Source organism: Poecilia latipinna, unplaced genomic scaffold (genome assembly GCF_001443285.1).
Source record: "Poecilia latipinna isolate Pla-1442-1.1 unplaced genomic scaffold, P_latipinna-1.0 Scaffold848, whole genome shotgun sequence".
Lineage (NCBI taxonomy): Eukaryota > Metazoa > Chordata > Actinopteri > Cyprinodontiformes > Poeciliidae > Poecilia > Poecilia latipinna.
The window spans coordinates 29,718-40,645 of NW_015113464.1; the positions used below are offsets into that span (position 1 = coordinate 29,718).

Sequence of the window (10,928 nt, forward strand, 5' to 3'; positions counted from 1 at the left end):
TGGCCATCACTGTTACTTTATAGAACAGCTCCAACAGAGAATGTATCTCTTTTCTTGAGAGGATCAGTTAAAAAACATTTGACTGTTTTGGAAATCAGTTTGATCCTTCATCTAGAGAACATTTATGTCATTTCTGCATAAAGACAACAATCACTGGAGAGCTAGTGAAACTTTTTCCACTTTTTGACAATTTTATGAGATACTTCTTGACTCAGCTGTGCAGTTTGACCTGCAATTCACAACAACACCCTGTAATTCTTAGACAGATTTACACTGATTGTCTGCTGAGATGATCTATTGATTGTGTCTTGTTTGTCCATCTGTTAGACCTTACAAATGAAATGACCCTAGATATCTTCCTATTGTGGTCCAGACTTTGGAAAAAGTAAAATGAACGATCTCTGTGGATCAAGATGGATACGTTTAGAATCTGTCCAATCCTACTGTGAAATTTGGAGGAAAAAATAAAACAGTGATGAACGACTCCTGGCAGTGATTTCTAGAGTCTAAATAAATCACTCCTTTGGCTGGAGGAGGTCACTATGATTAAAAGCTCAGCTTGTCAAATCTGTAACCGGCTGTTCGATGGAAGACTGTTTTTTTGGTGAAGGTGATGTTTTAAACAGGTTGGCCTTGCTGAGGCTCGGTTATACCTAATGACACTTTTTGCTTTTGTAAATTTATCAGCTAATAGAGGTGATTGCGTAGCATCAGCGGGATTCGGCGCTAACTTAGGCCGTGCCTTTCTGGCCTGTGGTCACAAATCAAATCAAGATCGCCATGCCAATGTTTCAAACGCACACAGGCAAGTGCAGAGAAACCCTACACCAGTATGAGTCAGGCTATAAGGCACCAGGGAGCACGCAGGCCTGTTGCAGGGCAGGGTAGCAAAGCTGGTTCAAAGTGCGCTGCAAGTTGGCAGATGGATCAAAAGCTCTGCTCTGAGCCATGCCACTCAATGTTGCATGACACTTGAAATAAATAGTGGGGAAGCGCTGCACAGTGCAACCAACAGTCATCTGCGTACCAATGCAGGGTTATTCCAAGACACTGAGGAACATTTTTATTATTGTGTCTGTAAGCAAAGCCTTGATATAAGTCTGTTCTGTCAACTGCAGACATACATTGGGGCCTTCAAAATAAGGCACCTCTTCATGTAGCTGATTAAGTTTCAGCTATTTCAGATTTTCTTGTATAAGCAGAGTGATATTTTCCTGGAATAGGATTTTTCTTTCTGCAAATGTTGTGATTTGCCTTGCAAGGACTAACTTATTTCACTGTTACATTTACTAGAATCTGAAATTATTCTTATAGCTAATCAAATACTAACTAGGTGTCAATCTGTGCTCATTGCTCTTTCTGCTGAAAATACATTATCAAAACTACTGGTGCAAAAGTTTACTATAATTTTAAACCAATGCCAATTTGTGTCATTGCATCAGTTCTTTTTATCTCCCAGTTCTGCCCTTACCCTTAAAATATTTCGTGGTATACTCATAGAAAAGTGGATCTCCAATGGTAATAGACGCTTCTGGTCGATGTGGTTCTGTTAACATCTTCTTGACGTCTTGTTTGCACTGGAAGTATTTGCGGTAGACTGTGAAGCGACCAAACTGAGAATCGGTTCCTTTGTGTCATGGTTTTCAACTAGAAAAATGTGAACTGCACAAAAATGATGTTCAACCGTGATGGTACATTGGATTAGAAGATGGGTGGATGTATCAGGGCCTCATCTGTTGTAATGCAGAAGACATCCAGATCACCAAGAAATAGTTTCTGCTTTGCAGTCTAGACCAGTGGTCTCAAACTCCAGTCCTCACTTTCAGATGTCTTTCTGCTTCAGCAGACTTGGCTCCAATATTAGATCATTACCAGAGCTCTGTAGAGCTTTACTGCATGCTAGTGAGGCAGTAGAACAAGAGACGCATCTAAAAGTTGTAGGACTCTGGCCCTCAAGGAATGCAGTTTGAATCCGCTGGTCTAGACAAGACTGCAGGAGGTTGTCATCATAAAACTGAACACTCACACACACATGCACACCTGCACACACACAAATTCATGTTGGAAATCTTTGCTGCTCCTTCAATCCTTCTTACATTTTTTGTAAAATAATTTTAAAGAATCACCCAGTTATTGTATTGCCCCTAATTTCCATCAGTTACTGATGAATGTCTTCACTGTGCCACTTTATGATTAATGATGTGGAACTTGATAAAATGATGTTTTACACTTTTCCTAATGATACCTTTGTTCAATGAGATCCCTCTACTTCTCCATTAATTATAGGTTTAACTGAATGAGTTAAACTTGTATTAAAAAAAAAAAACTAGGACAGTTGAATTAATTTCAGTTTATCAAAATTAAATGCAATTGATGGCAGATTTAAGCACAAGAAGAACAGATGTACTTCAGAAAAGTATTGTGTAACCACATGTGTTGTATTGAAATATAGAACAGATTAAATGATATAAGTCACAAAGTTTTGAAGTGACATATCATTATAACAATCATAACATTTAACAGTGGTGTTTACAGTTTTGAATTCCACTGCAGCTTACATAGTATTAGATATGTTTTGCTGTATACCTTCAAAAATGAGATTGAGAAAATACTTACATTCTAATTTATAATGAAATACATGAGCACTGGAAACTATCTTCAGCTATAACTCTGAAAGCTTTACACCTGCAGTGGACTTTGGCAACAGGACTGTTTTCTTACCAAGGAACAACACTATTATGAGTTTTACATAGTTTGTTAAATGAGTATATAAAAATATTAGTACATTTTTTTTGTGTTATTATATTTGATGAACCTATTCCAATGTTATCCTCCTTAAACCAGAAATCAAGAAAAGAGGAAAAAAGGAGTACCCACATCTATGAAGGTAGGATTGCTTCAAACATGGTCGTACAACAACATCCCACAACGTTATCCTGGCATGTTGCGGATAGAAGTAAGAGTCACTGCTTTGTAAAACTATTCAAAAGTCTCTGCAAACTCAAAACTCACTCCAAATTAAACTATTATGGTAGCTCAGGGCATCTTAACTCACAGCCAACTCAACATACCAAAACAATCACCAGTATAAGATATCAAAACAGACTTGTATTATAATCTTCTTCATGTTCTGATAAAAATCACACCCATATCCCACAGAATGCAGCTTTGAAGTATGAGAACGTGCAGATTAGTGATATTTAATCTTCAAATGTGCTGCTTGTAGGTCACATTATTAGTGACCTACAAGTAGCAACAAAAGTGAAGTTTTTCAGTTTCCTTGCCAAAGTACTTACTCTTGTAGACAGAGCAACTTAAAAATGTGTCTTTTTGTCTCTGTTGTGACAAAGATTATTTTTAACTGAAATTCTTAAAAATAACTTTCCTCTGCTGCAGAATGCAGTTTCTCTCTGCACAGTCTCAGCATGTCAGTCTCTTCACAGAGAAAGTTCTTCTTTCTGTTCAACAATCCCATACCAACAAGCATTGAATTCCGACTGTGTCTCCCCCAGAAGTGCCAAGGCAAATGACCTTGCCCATGCCAAGACGTAGGCTTTCAGTCCGCTTTTAGTCCGCAGCAAGCCGGAGCTGGCAGGACGATCAAAGGCTTTCCACTGAATCCTGATACTAAATGTTGCTGATGATCTGTCTGAGAGGGGCAGTCGTCTGATCATACCAAACAAGCAGAGCGACTGGGCAGTGTCAGGTCCTGGTCTGAGCTCAGAGTCCCTTGGAACACTCCTTTGAATGAAGAGTTTTGATTCAGCTCACTGAAAACTCAAACAGTGAAAGGTGTGGAAGAAAATAAAGGCAATGGGGAAAGACGCATCATTTTATTAATTTAGCAAGAAAATGACATTGTTGTGATTAAAATGAAGGAAAACAATGAAAAGTTTGAATACAGAATAAAATTGATGATCCAGTTATTATTAATCAAAGATAACTAACAAATGGGTTTGCTGCATTGATTTAAAGGAACTCAGCATGATTGCAGTTTTCTGGAAGTTTCTTCCAGATTCGAGAAGTATAAAAAGTGACTGCGTCTTTTTCATGTTTGTTTTTCATTACCAAAACCCCGACAACAAATTTATGTGTAGGCTTTTATGTATCATGTACAGAACAAAATGTTCATCTGCAGTAACGTTATTAAAATATTTTGGAGTGGATTGTAAAGGAGGGTAGTAGTTTGAAGTGACGTTTTGATTTTTTTTTTTATTTTGTTTCTCCTTTCTCTATAACGGCCCACGTAGTTTTAAAACTGCAAATATAGATATCAGAATTGCAGAGAAAAGTCAAAGCGTAGCTTTTCTATCCCGAATGACTGAAATCAATCTGCCTGAAATGGAAATGCAGCCTGATGAATGAATGAACACCAGGAATGCATAAGGAGAGAGTGACGACAGGTAGGAGGTGAGAGGAAGTTTTGGGTGCAAACACAGGTTTGAGCTTGTTTTATTAGCAATGTGACCCACACCAACAGACAAAAACATAAGCAATCTGGTGAAAATCCCAAACTCTGTAGATCAGCAATCTAACTCTGACATAATCCCAATGAGAACAGGTGAACGTGAGCGCAATCTAAAAGCAGGGTTGCTACTGGTTGAAACACCACACACTGTAAGTACTGCTGTAAACCATTTGCGTTATTCTCTTAATCACTGTCACCAATCATTTTACCAATCAAGTGAGAGCTGGAAATCACATCCCACTTCGTAGTTGTGCTAATATTCTCAAGGTGACACAAATACTAAAACACACAAACACAAAGAGATACATTCAAATCTTCAATCCTGACATCCTTGCTTTCCTTTGTGCCACTTGAGTCTTACTTGTGCGCTTATCAAAAGATGAGGAGCGAGACGCTCCGATATGCTGGTAGAGTTTCACAAACAAAGACTGCTCCATCGCCCTCAGTGTTGACGCCACAAGGTCCAGAGTTGTCAAAAGTATCTGACCTCCATCTCTGGGAGATAACGCAGCAGAACAAAAAGCTGGAGGAGAGAAGAGTAAGAAAAGCAGATACAAATCAAATGCATGCTCAAACAAACTCAACTGGCGTCAGCAGCGGCGAAAAATAAAGAACAATGTCGCCTAGGCAACACTGGTTCATTTTCCCACCTTCTCTCAGTCTTTAGATGTAGGAAATTATACTTCATGAAACATCAAACAGTATGTTGTGTGATTATTGACTTTTAGACAACCAGTGTCATTTTGAAAACAACAAAGAAAAATTAATTGGAAAAGTTGCTATAGAAATCTTCTGGTAAAATATTCATGCTCTTTAAATAACGTTGAAAAAACCTCGTCTCTGCTTTATAACCCACCTGCTTTGTGAGCTATTTTGGGCTCTTCATCATTTTAGAGAGCTTTTCAAGGAAAAGTAAAACAGAAATCCACATTTGAATTCTGATCCACAAACCACATCATAAATGAACGGCGCAATTCAAAGCTGCGATGCTTTAAGTTTTATAAGGTTTCTTTTGTATTGGTGCAGCATGAGCAGATATTAGTAAAACACAACTGGATTTGATATATTTTTATTGCACTGCATAGGAGGATGAAGATATTGGTGTTCAGAAATATAGCCAAAGCAGACTTTTACATGAAATTATGGTAACCAAAAATATTTATCTTTAATAAGTACTATGCAGCAGTATATACAGAATTGCAAAAATATGCCTTACATTTAAATAATGCATATGTGTTGCTTGGATTGGAGTTATTATATTTATAGCTTTAAATTCAAGTTCTCATATTGCAAAGTGCACTTAGACTGACTTTCCATTTATTTGCCTGTCAGGCTCTCAGCAGAGCCTCCACAGAAAAAGGCAGAGGCTTTGCGGTCGGAGTCCTCACTGAGCCACGATGAGAACCCTCCACAAAGTCCAAACAAGGGTTTGCTTCGGTGGAAGGAGGCCCCATGTTCCAGCCTCTTCCTGCTAAATGTCTGGAATCAAAAGTCCTGCTGTGAGCCGGGACACCCAATTCATTTAGAACAGGCAGATCTGATCCAAACGTTGAGAGTCTGGATGTTGAAAAATGATCTAAGTTGATTGTTTCTGTTTGTTTTAACATCGGTTTGACAAAGCAGATGCACGGTACGCCGTTATCGGTTTTGAGTCGTTGCTGTGATGCTGGGGGTGTTGGCTCTGGCTCGCCTCTCTTCCCACAGTCTCTCCAACCATTCTGCGTCTCTTTATCCTCCCTGTGCTGCGCTGAGCTCTGGGTTGATAAAAAGTCATCATAGTGGTCTCCTGTGGAGCGCCTACTCTTTAGGTGGAAGAAATCATAAAACTGGAGGCCACAGTCACAGAGCTGCTTATATTTATATACAGGCACGCAGCTGGAAGTCCCTGCAGAGGAAGAGTCCTTGTTGGTTGAGCAGCAGCGGAGGCATGGGGAGACGGGGAGAGGTAGAGGATGAAGTACAGGCATGAGAGCGGAGGGAGAGAAGGAAACTTCGCTCTGCAGCTCTTTCTGTCTTAACTCGCGCTCCAGCATCACGTTTTCCAGCTCTTTGTCTGCAAAGGCTCGCCTCTTCCTCATGCGGGCGCTGATGGAGGGGCACGGGAAGTGGCTTTGGTGGCGCTGCTTAGACCAACTGGACACACCGTCCTCTGAGGTCATCAGATGTTTTAGCCCTGAACATGGGAGCAAAGCCACATTCTGCTATTACACATCCATTTTGTAAGGAACACCATGTTTCCATCTAATCAGCTTAAGTTTCACTACTGTGTTGTTTGTTAGTTTAATCAGGCGGTTGGTTAGTGCTGTCATTTTCACTTTGGAGAGAGAACAACAGGAATTAATCTGCATTTGATTTCCCTCCTAGTGCCTCATTCTTGGCCCTTTTCCCCATGTTTCAAAGGTCAGGGTGTCCTAGCTGTTCTGGAGGAGTATGGAGAGGGCAAATGGAAATGTCTTGGCAGCCTTTATGAATTGTATTTCAGGGGTACACTTAGAAACCAGAGGTCTGCAGCCAACCTGGCAAAGACTTGAAAAGCCTACATATGAATTTAGCCTCCCTAAGTCAAATCTTTGTAGAACAATCTTTCAACTACAGCTGTATGGATCTACAAGATGAAACTTTTGCCCATCTTTCTTTGCTTCATTGCTCAAGCTCAGTTAGATTTATTGGAGGGAGTCTGAATTTCTGGGATTGTTTGTTCCAGGTGATATGCAGTGTTAATGTCAACGACATACAGAATTTTTCATTTAGGCCAGAAAATTCAGCGATGGGTTGATCTGACCAGAGTACCTTCTTCCACAGGTTTACTGATTTCCCCTCATGGCTTTTAGCAAATTGCAAACTGGACCACTTAAGCTTAGATTCAACAGTAGCTTGCTTCTTACCACCGTTTGTCAAAGGAGTCTACAACTCTTCCACCTTAGCTGCAGATTGCTATATCTCTGAATATTGTTTTGCTTGCACAGTTTGTCTGCAGATAGATTTCTGTGTCTTGAAAGGTTTGACGCTGTGCCATTCTCTGCCCAATTAGCGATGATTCATTAGACGGTGCTCTGTGAGGTGTACAAAGCTTGATCTACTGTTTTAAAAGCTAAATCTGCTTTAAATTACTCTGCAACTACATCCCTGATCTGTGGTTTGTTCTTCTCTCTTGATGATGCTGTTGGGTTACTAATGTTCTCAAACATACTGCTGAATTCTTCATAAAACAGTTGCCTTTTTCCTGAGATCAGTTTTCCCACTTGGGACGTATTTACTAGGGGTCTTCTGAATACTATAGGTCGTACAGGTGTTTATGTCAAAGTATGAGAGCAAATGGACAGATTATAGAGGCATTCAACACTGTTGTATAAAATACAAATAACAATGCATGACTTTCCTTTCTCTTTATGGATATGTGCTACCTTGTTGACCCAGCGCATCAGTTCACATTAAAATGAATCAAAGTTTATGGTACCGTCACAGACTGTGAAGTACAGATGGCTTGAATTTAGACTAATCCTTAAAATGAGTCTAAATTTGAAAGCCTCAGGTTTTGTTACACATTAAATACTTTGCAGGCCACATCATGTGAACTATGAAAGTGACTCACTTTGGTTTTGACCATCGGAGGAGCAGCACAAGAATGTAAGCTGAGTTAAATTTACAAATAGTGAATTATAGATAGCTGTTAGTCAACCTTTAATTTCTGTTAATGTAACCCACGGAGAAGGAAGGCAAATATTTAAAAGTGTACTCAAAAGCAGACAAAAAGCACTTTCTAACAAAGTTCCTGAGAAAAGGAAAATGTGAATAAGTAATGGGGTGTTAATTATACTTTACCCTGCGGGTGGCTCTTAGCCACAATGCTTGAGTCAGCTGCTTTGGTAAAACACTGATATGCTGTTCTCCTCAATGGAGCTGAACACTTGACCCCCTTTTTACCCTGAGAGAAAAAGGTGAACAAGAATCAGACATCTGGACATAATTGCATTTTACAAAGGCACCCTTCTAGGGGCAATTAGGATGAGGAATCCATTATTTAAGACACTGGACAGAAATCATTAGGATTATTTGGTATTTGACATAAATGTACAATATTTAAATTTCCGCTGAAAACACAGTCATGCTATTTTCCTAAATAAATTGCATCTGATTACATATTATGTGTGTATATGTAAAGTGAATTGCTCTCGAGCTTTTGTCTGCACTGGTCAAGTTGAAAACAAAACACTGCATTTTATAAATAGAGAGATAATTGCCTTAAATCTTAAAAAAAAAAAATTGCTGGTCTTTTTGATGTGTTCTGCCAAATGTTATTTGAAAATATTTTTGTTAGTAGATTTCAATGCACAAATGCTAATTTGAAATGCAGTTTAAAGCTTCTGGTTAGAATAGAATAATAATCCCACATTGGGGAAATGTACTTGTTACAGCAGCACAGTAACAAAACATCCCCCATTATATAAGCATCTGTATATTAATGAAGGTTTAACTGATGTGCAAAATGTGACTGAAGAAAATACAGAGAAAATAAAAGGACAACTTTATCAAATTCCGAGTTCATTTTTTTTTCTTTTTTTCTGAGCTCTTTCGGTTTCTCACCACATTTTTATTCTATTTCTTTCTTGACGCACAATTTATATTGTCCTCACATAATATCTACATCTCATACAATCCACCCGCTGATTATTTGCAGAGCCTTCCTCCCCCCCCTTCTATCATCTGGGATCCACTGACCTGTCCATGCCCTCTTCTCACCTCGGCAGCCTGCTGCCTTCTCAGCGCAACCTGCGCTGCCATGACGCGCTGGCGCTCCACCACCAGCAGGCAGCAGGCGCATCGGCAGTCCCTCCAGCGGCAGAAGCGCTTGTGGCCTTTCAAGCACGACACGACGCCGTGGTTTCGACAGCGGGCGCATTTGGGGCTGCGGGTCATCTTGCGCTGAGCTTTCTGCTCGCAGCCCTCCGCAGACTCTGCCGTAGCAGCCACTTTTTTGGTTCTCTCCTTCGCTCTCGCCGCAGCTGTGATTTGCGTCGCTTACCGGCGCATCCGTCAGAGGTGGTCGCGTCAAAAACTCCCCCAGATTTTAGCTCTTTATTTTTTGCTGTTGTCTTCAGCTGCAGGCCTCCGTTCAGTTGTATGGACATCTGTGAGAGGAGAGGGGAATTTTACTTTTTAATCCATGGAGTTTTATTGAGCATATTTTGACAAAACGCAGCGAGATAATAAGCTGTTATAAGCAGTATAGAAATAACCAAAAACAGCATGCGTTTAGAGATTTTTTAAAAAATAAATTAAGATATTATACATTATAAAAACAGAACAGTCACATGCAAATCACATTCATCCTCTCATACAGGGGCTAATAAACAAACCAATCAACTTCTATCAGCAATAAAACTAATCGAAAAAAAAGTGTAATCCTGGATCTCCAGACAAGAATCCAAATTCCCACACCAACCCGGATACCCATGGGAAGATTTCCCTCACCAGCTCGTTGAGGCTTTTTCAGAGTGGAAACGTTGCAGCCAAACGTCGAGCCTGCCTCAGCTGCTCTTTGACGCCCTTTTCCAAGAAGCAGCTCGGCCGCAATGCCGAGCTCCCGGCAGAACCCACCTGCAAAGATTTAGGAACACCCGCGTTCAGTGGAAGAACGAGTCCCCCTCCTTTTAAAAGCCTCTACCTGCGCTGCCCTGCCCACCTTCCCAGCGCCTCTCGTGTTTCACAGACCTGGGATCGCTGCTAACAGCACATCTCAATTGAAGGCCACAATTATTGGGGAGCCAATGTTTCCCATACGAGTTTATTTAAAGCAGGTAGACTGGGGCTGGGTGGAGCTGGCCCAAGGCACAAGCAAACTGAGCGCCTGCTGAAGGCCCCCTGCTGGCCTGGGGTACTTTAAATTTGTGATTGCCAATAAGAATGTTGAAGACTTTAAAATTGCTGAAAGTTACCTTTTTTGTATTTATTTACAACTTCAATAATATTAAACAGCAAAATACAACTTAATACAACAATAATTAATTTAATTGATCAAATGAATCAATAAATCAAATAAAATTATCTCCTTCCTGAATCTACTCAGTAATTCATAGATGTTCCTTTTGTGGCTGTGGCCAAATCTAAGCAAATGTTTAGATTGTTGCTCAGTGTCTCTGAAGTTAGGATAAAATCAAGCGTTTTTCAACCAAATCTGCAAGTATCACTGTGGAATCTTTTATTAGATATCCTGAAATTCAGAATAATTTACATTTTACAGTGTCTGACTGATTACTTTTATAAGTAGTAAACAAACCCAGTGAGTGTTACGATCTGCTTGAGTTTGAACTTTGGGTGCTATTTGAATTTCTGTTTCGATCATTTCTATGTTGTTTATTTTGATGCATTGTTCATACTTTTGTTTTATCTGTTTATTATAACATTGTACAAATGAATTTGCTGCCCTAAGATTAAAGTTTTTCTTTCAGTTTAATGTTTC

General features: G+C 39.7%; 1 protein-coding gene across 2 annotated transcripts; it reads right to left on the reverse strand.

Moving 5' to 3' along the window:
- Nucleotides 1–5,521: 5,521 nt before the first annotated feature.
- dmrt2b (doublesex and mab-3 related transcription factor 2b) lies at nucleotides 5,522–9,400 on the reverse strand. Of its 2 annotated transcripts, none has more exons than XM_015047911.1 (3): nucleotides 9,209–9,400; nucleotides 8,291–8,393; nucleotides 5,522–6,641 (listed from the first exon to the last, which is right to left on the reverse strand). In XM_015047911.1, the coding sequence occupies exons 1-3, from the start codon at nucleotides 9,383–9,385 to the stop codon at nucleotides 5,797–5,799; spliced, it is 1,125 nt and encodes a 374-aa protein (XP_014903397.1). In that variant the 5' UTR covers nucleotides 9,386–9,400; the 3' UTR covers nucleotides 5,522–5,796. The 2 variants fall into 2 exon arrangements, with proteins under 2 accessions (XP_014903397.1, XP_014903396.1); XM_015047910.1 differs by having other exon boundaries at nucleotides 9,188–9,397.
- Nucleotides 9,401–10,928: the final 1,528 nt, after the last annotated feature.

Coding starts and splice junctions, on each gene's coding strand:
- dmrt2b (XM_015047910.1), bottom strand. CDS start 9,385: ATGACCCGCAGCCCCAAATGCGCCCGCTGTCGAAACCACGGCGTCGTG. Junction 8,394..9,187: donor TGAGAAGAGGGCATGGACAG/GTCAGTGGATCC, acceptor TTTTTCTCTCAG/GGTAAAAAGGGGGTCAAGTG. Junction 6,642..8,290: donor GGCTAAGAGCCACCCGCAGG/GTAAAGTATAAT, acceptor TCCCATGTTCAG/GGCTAAAACATCTGATGACC.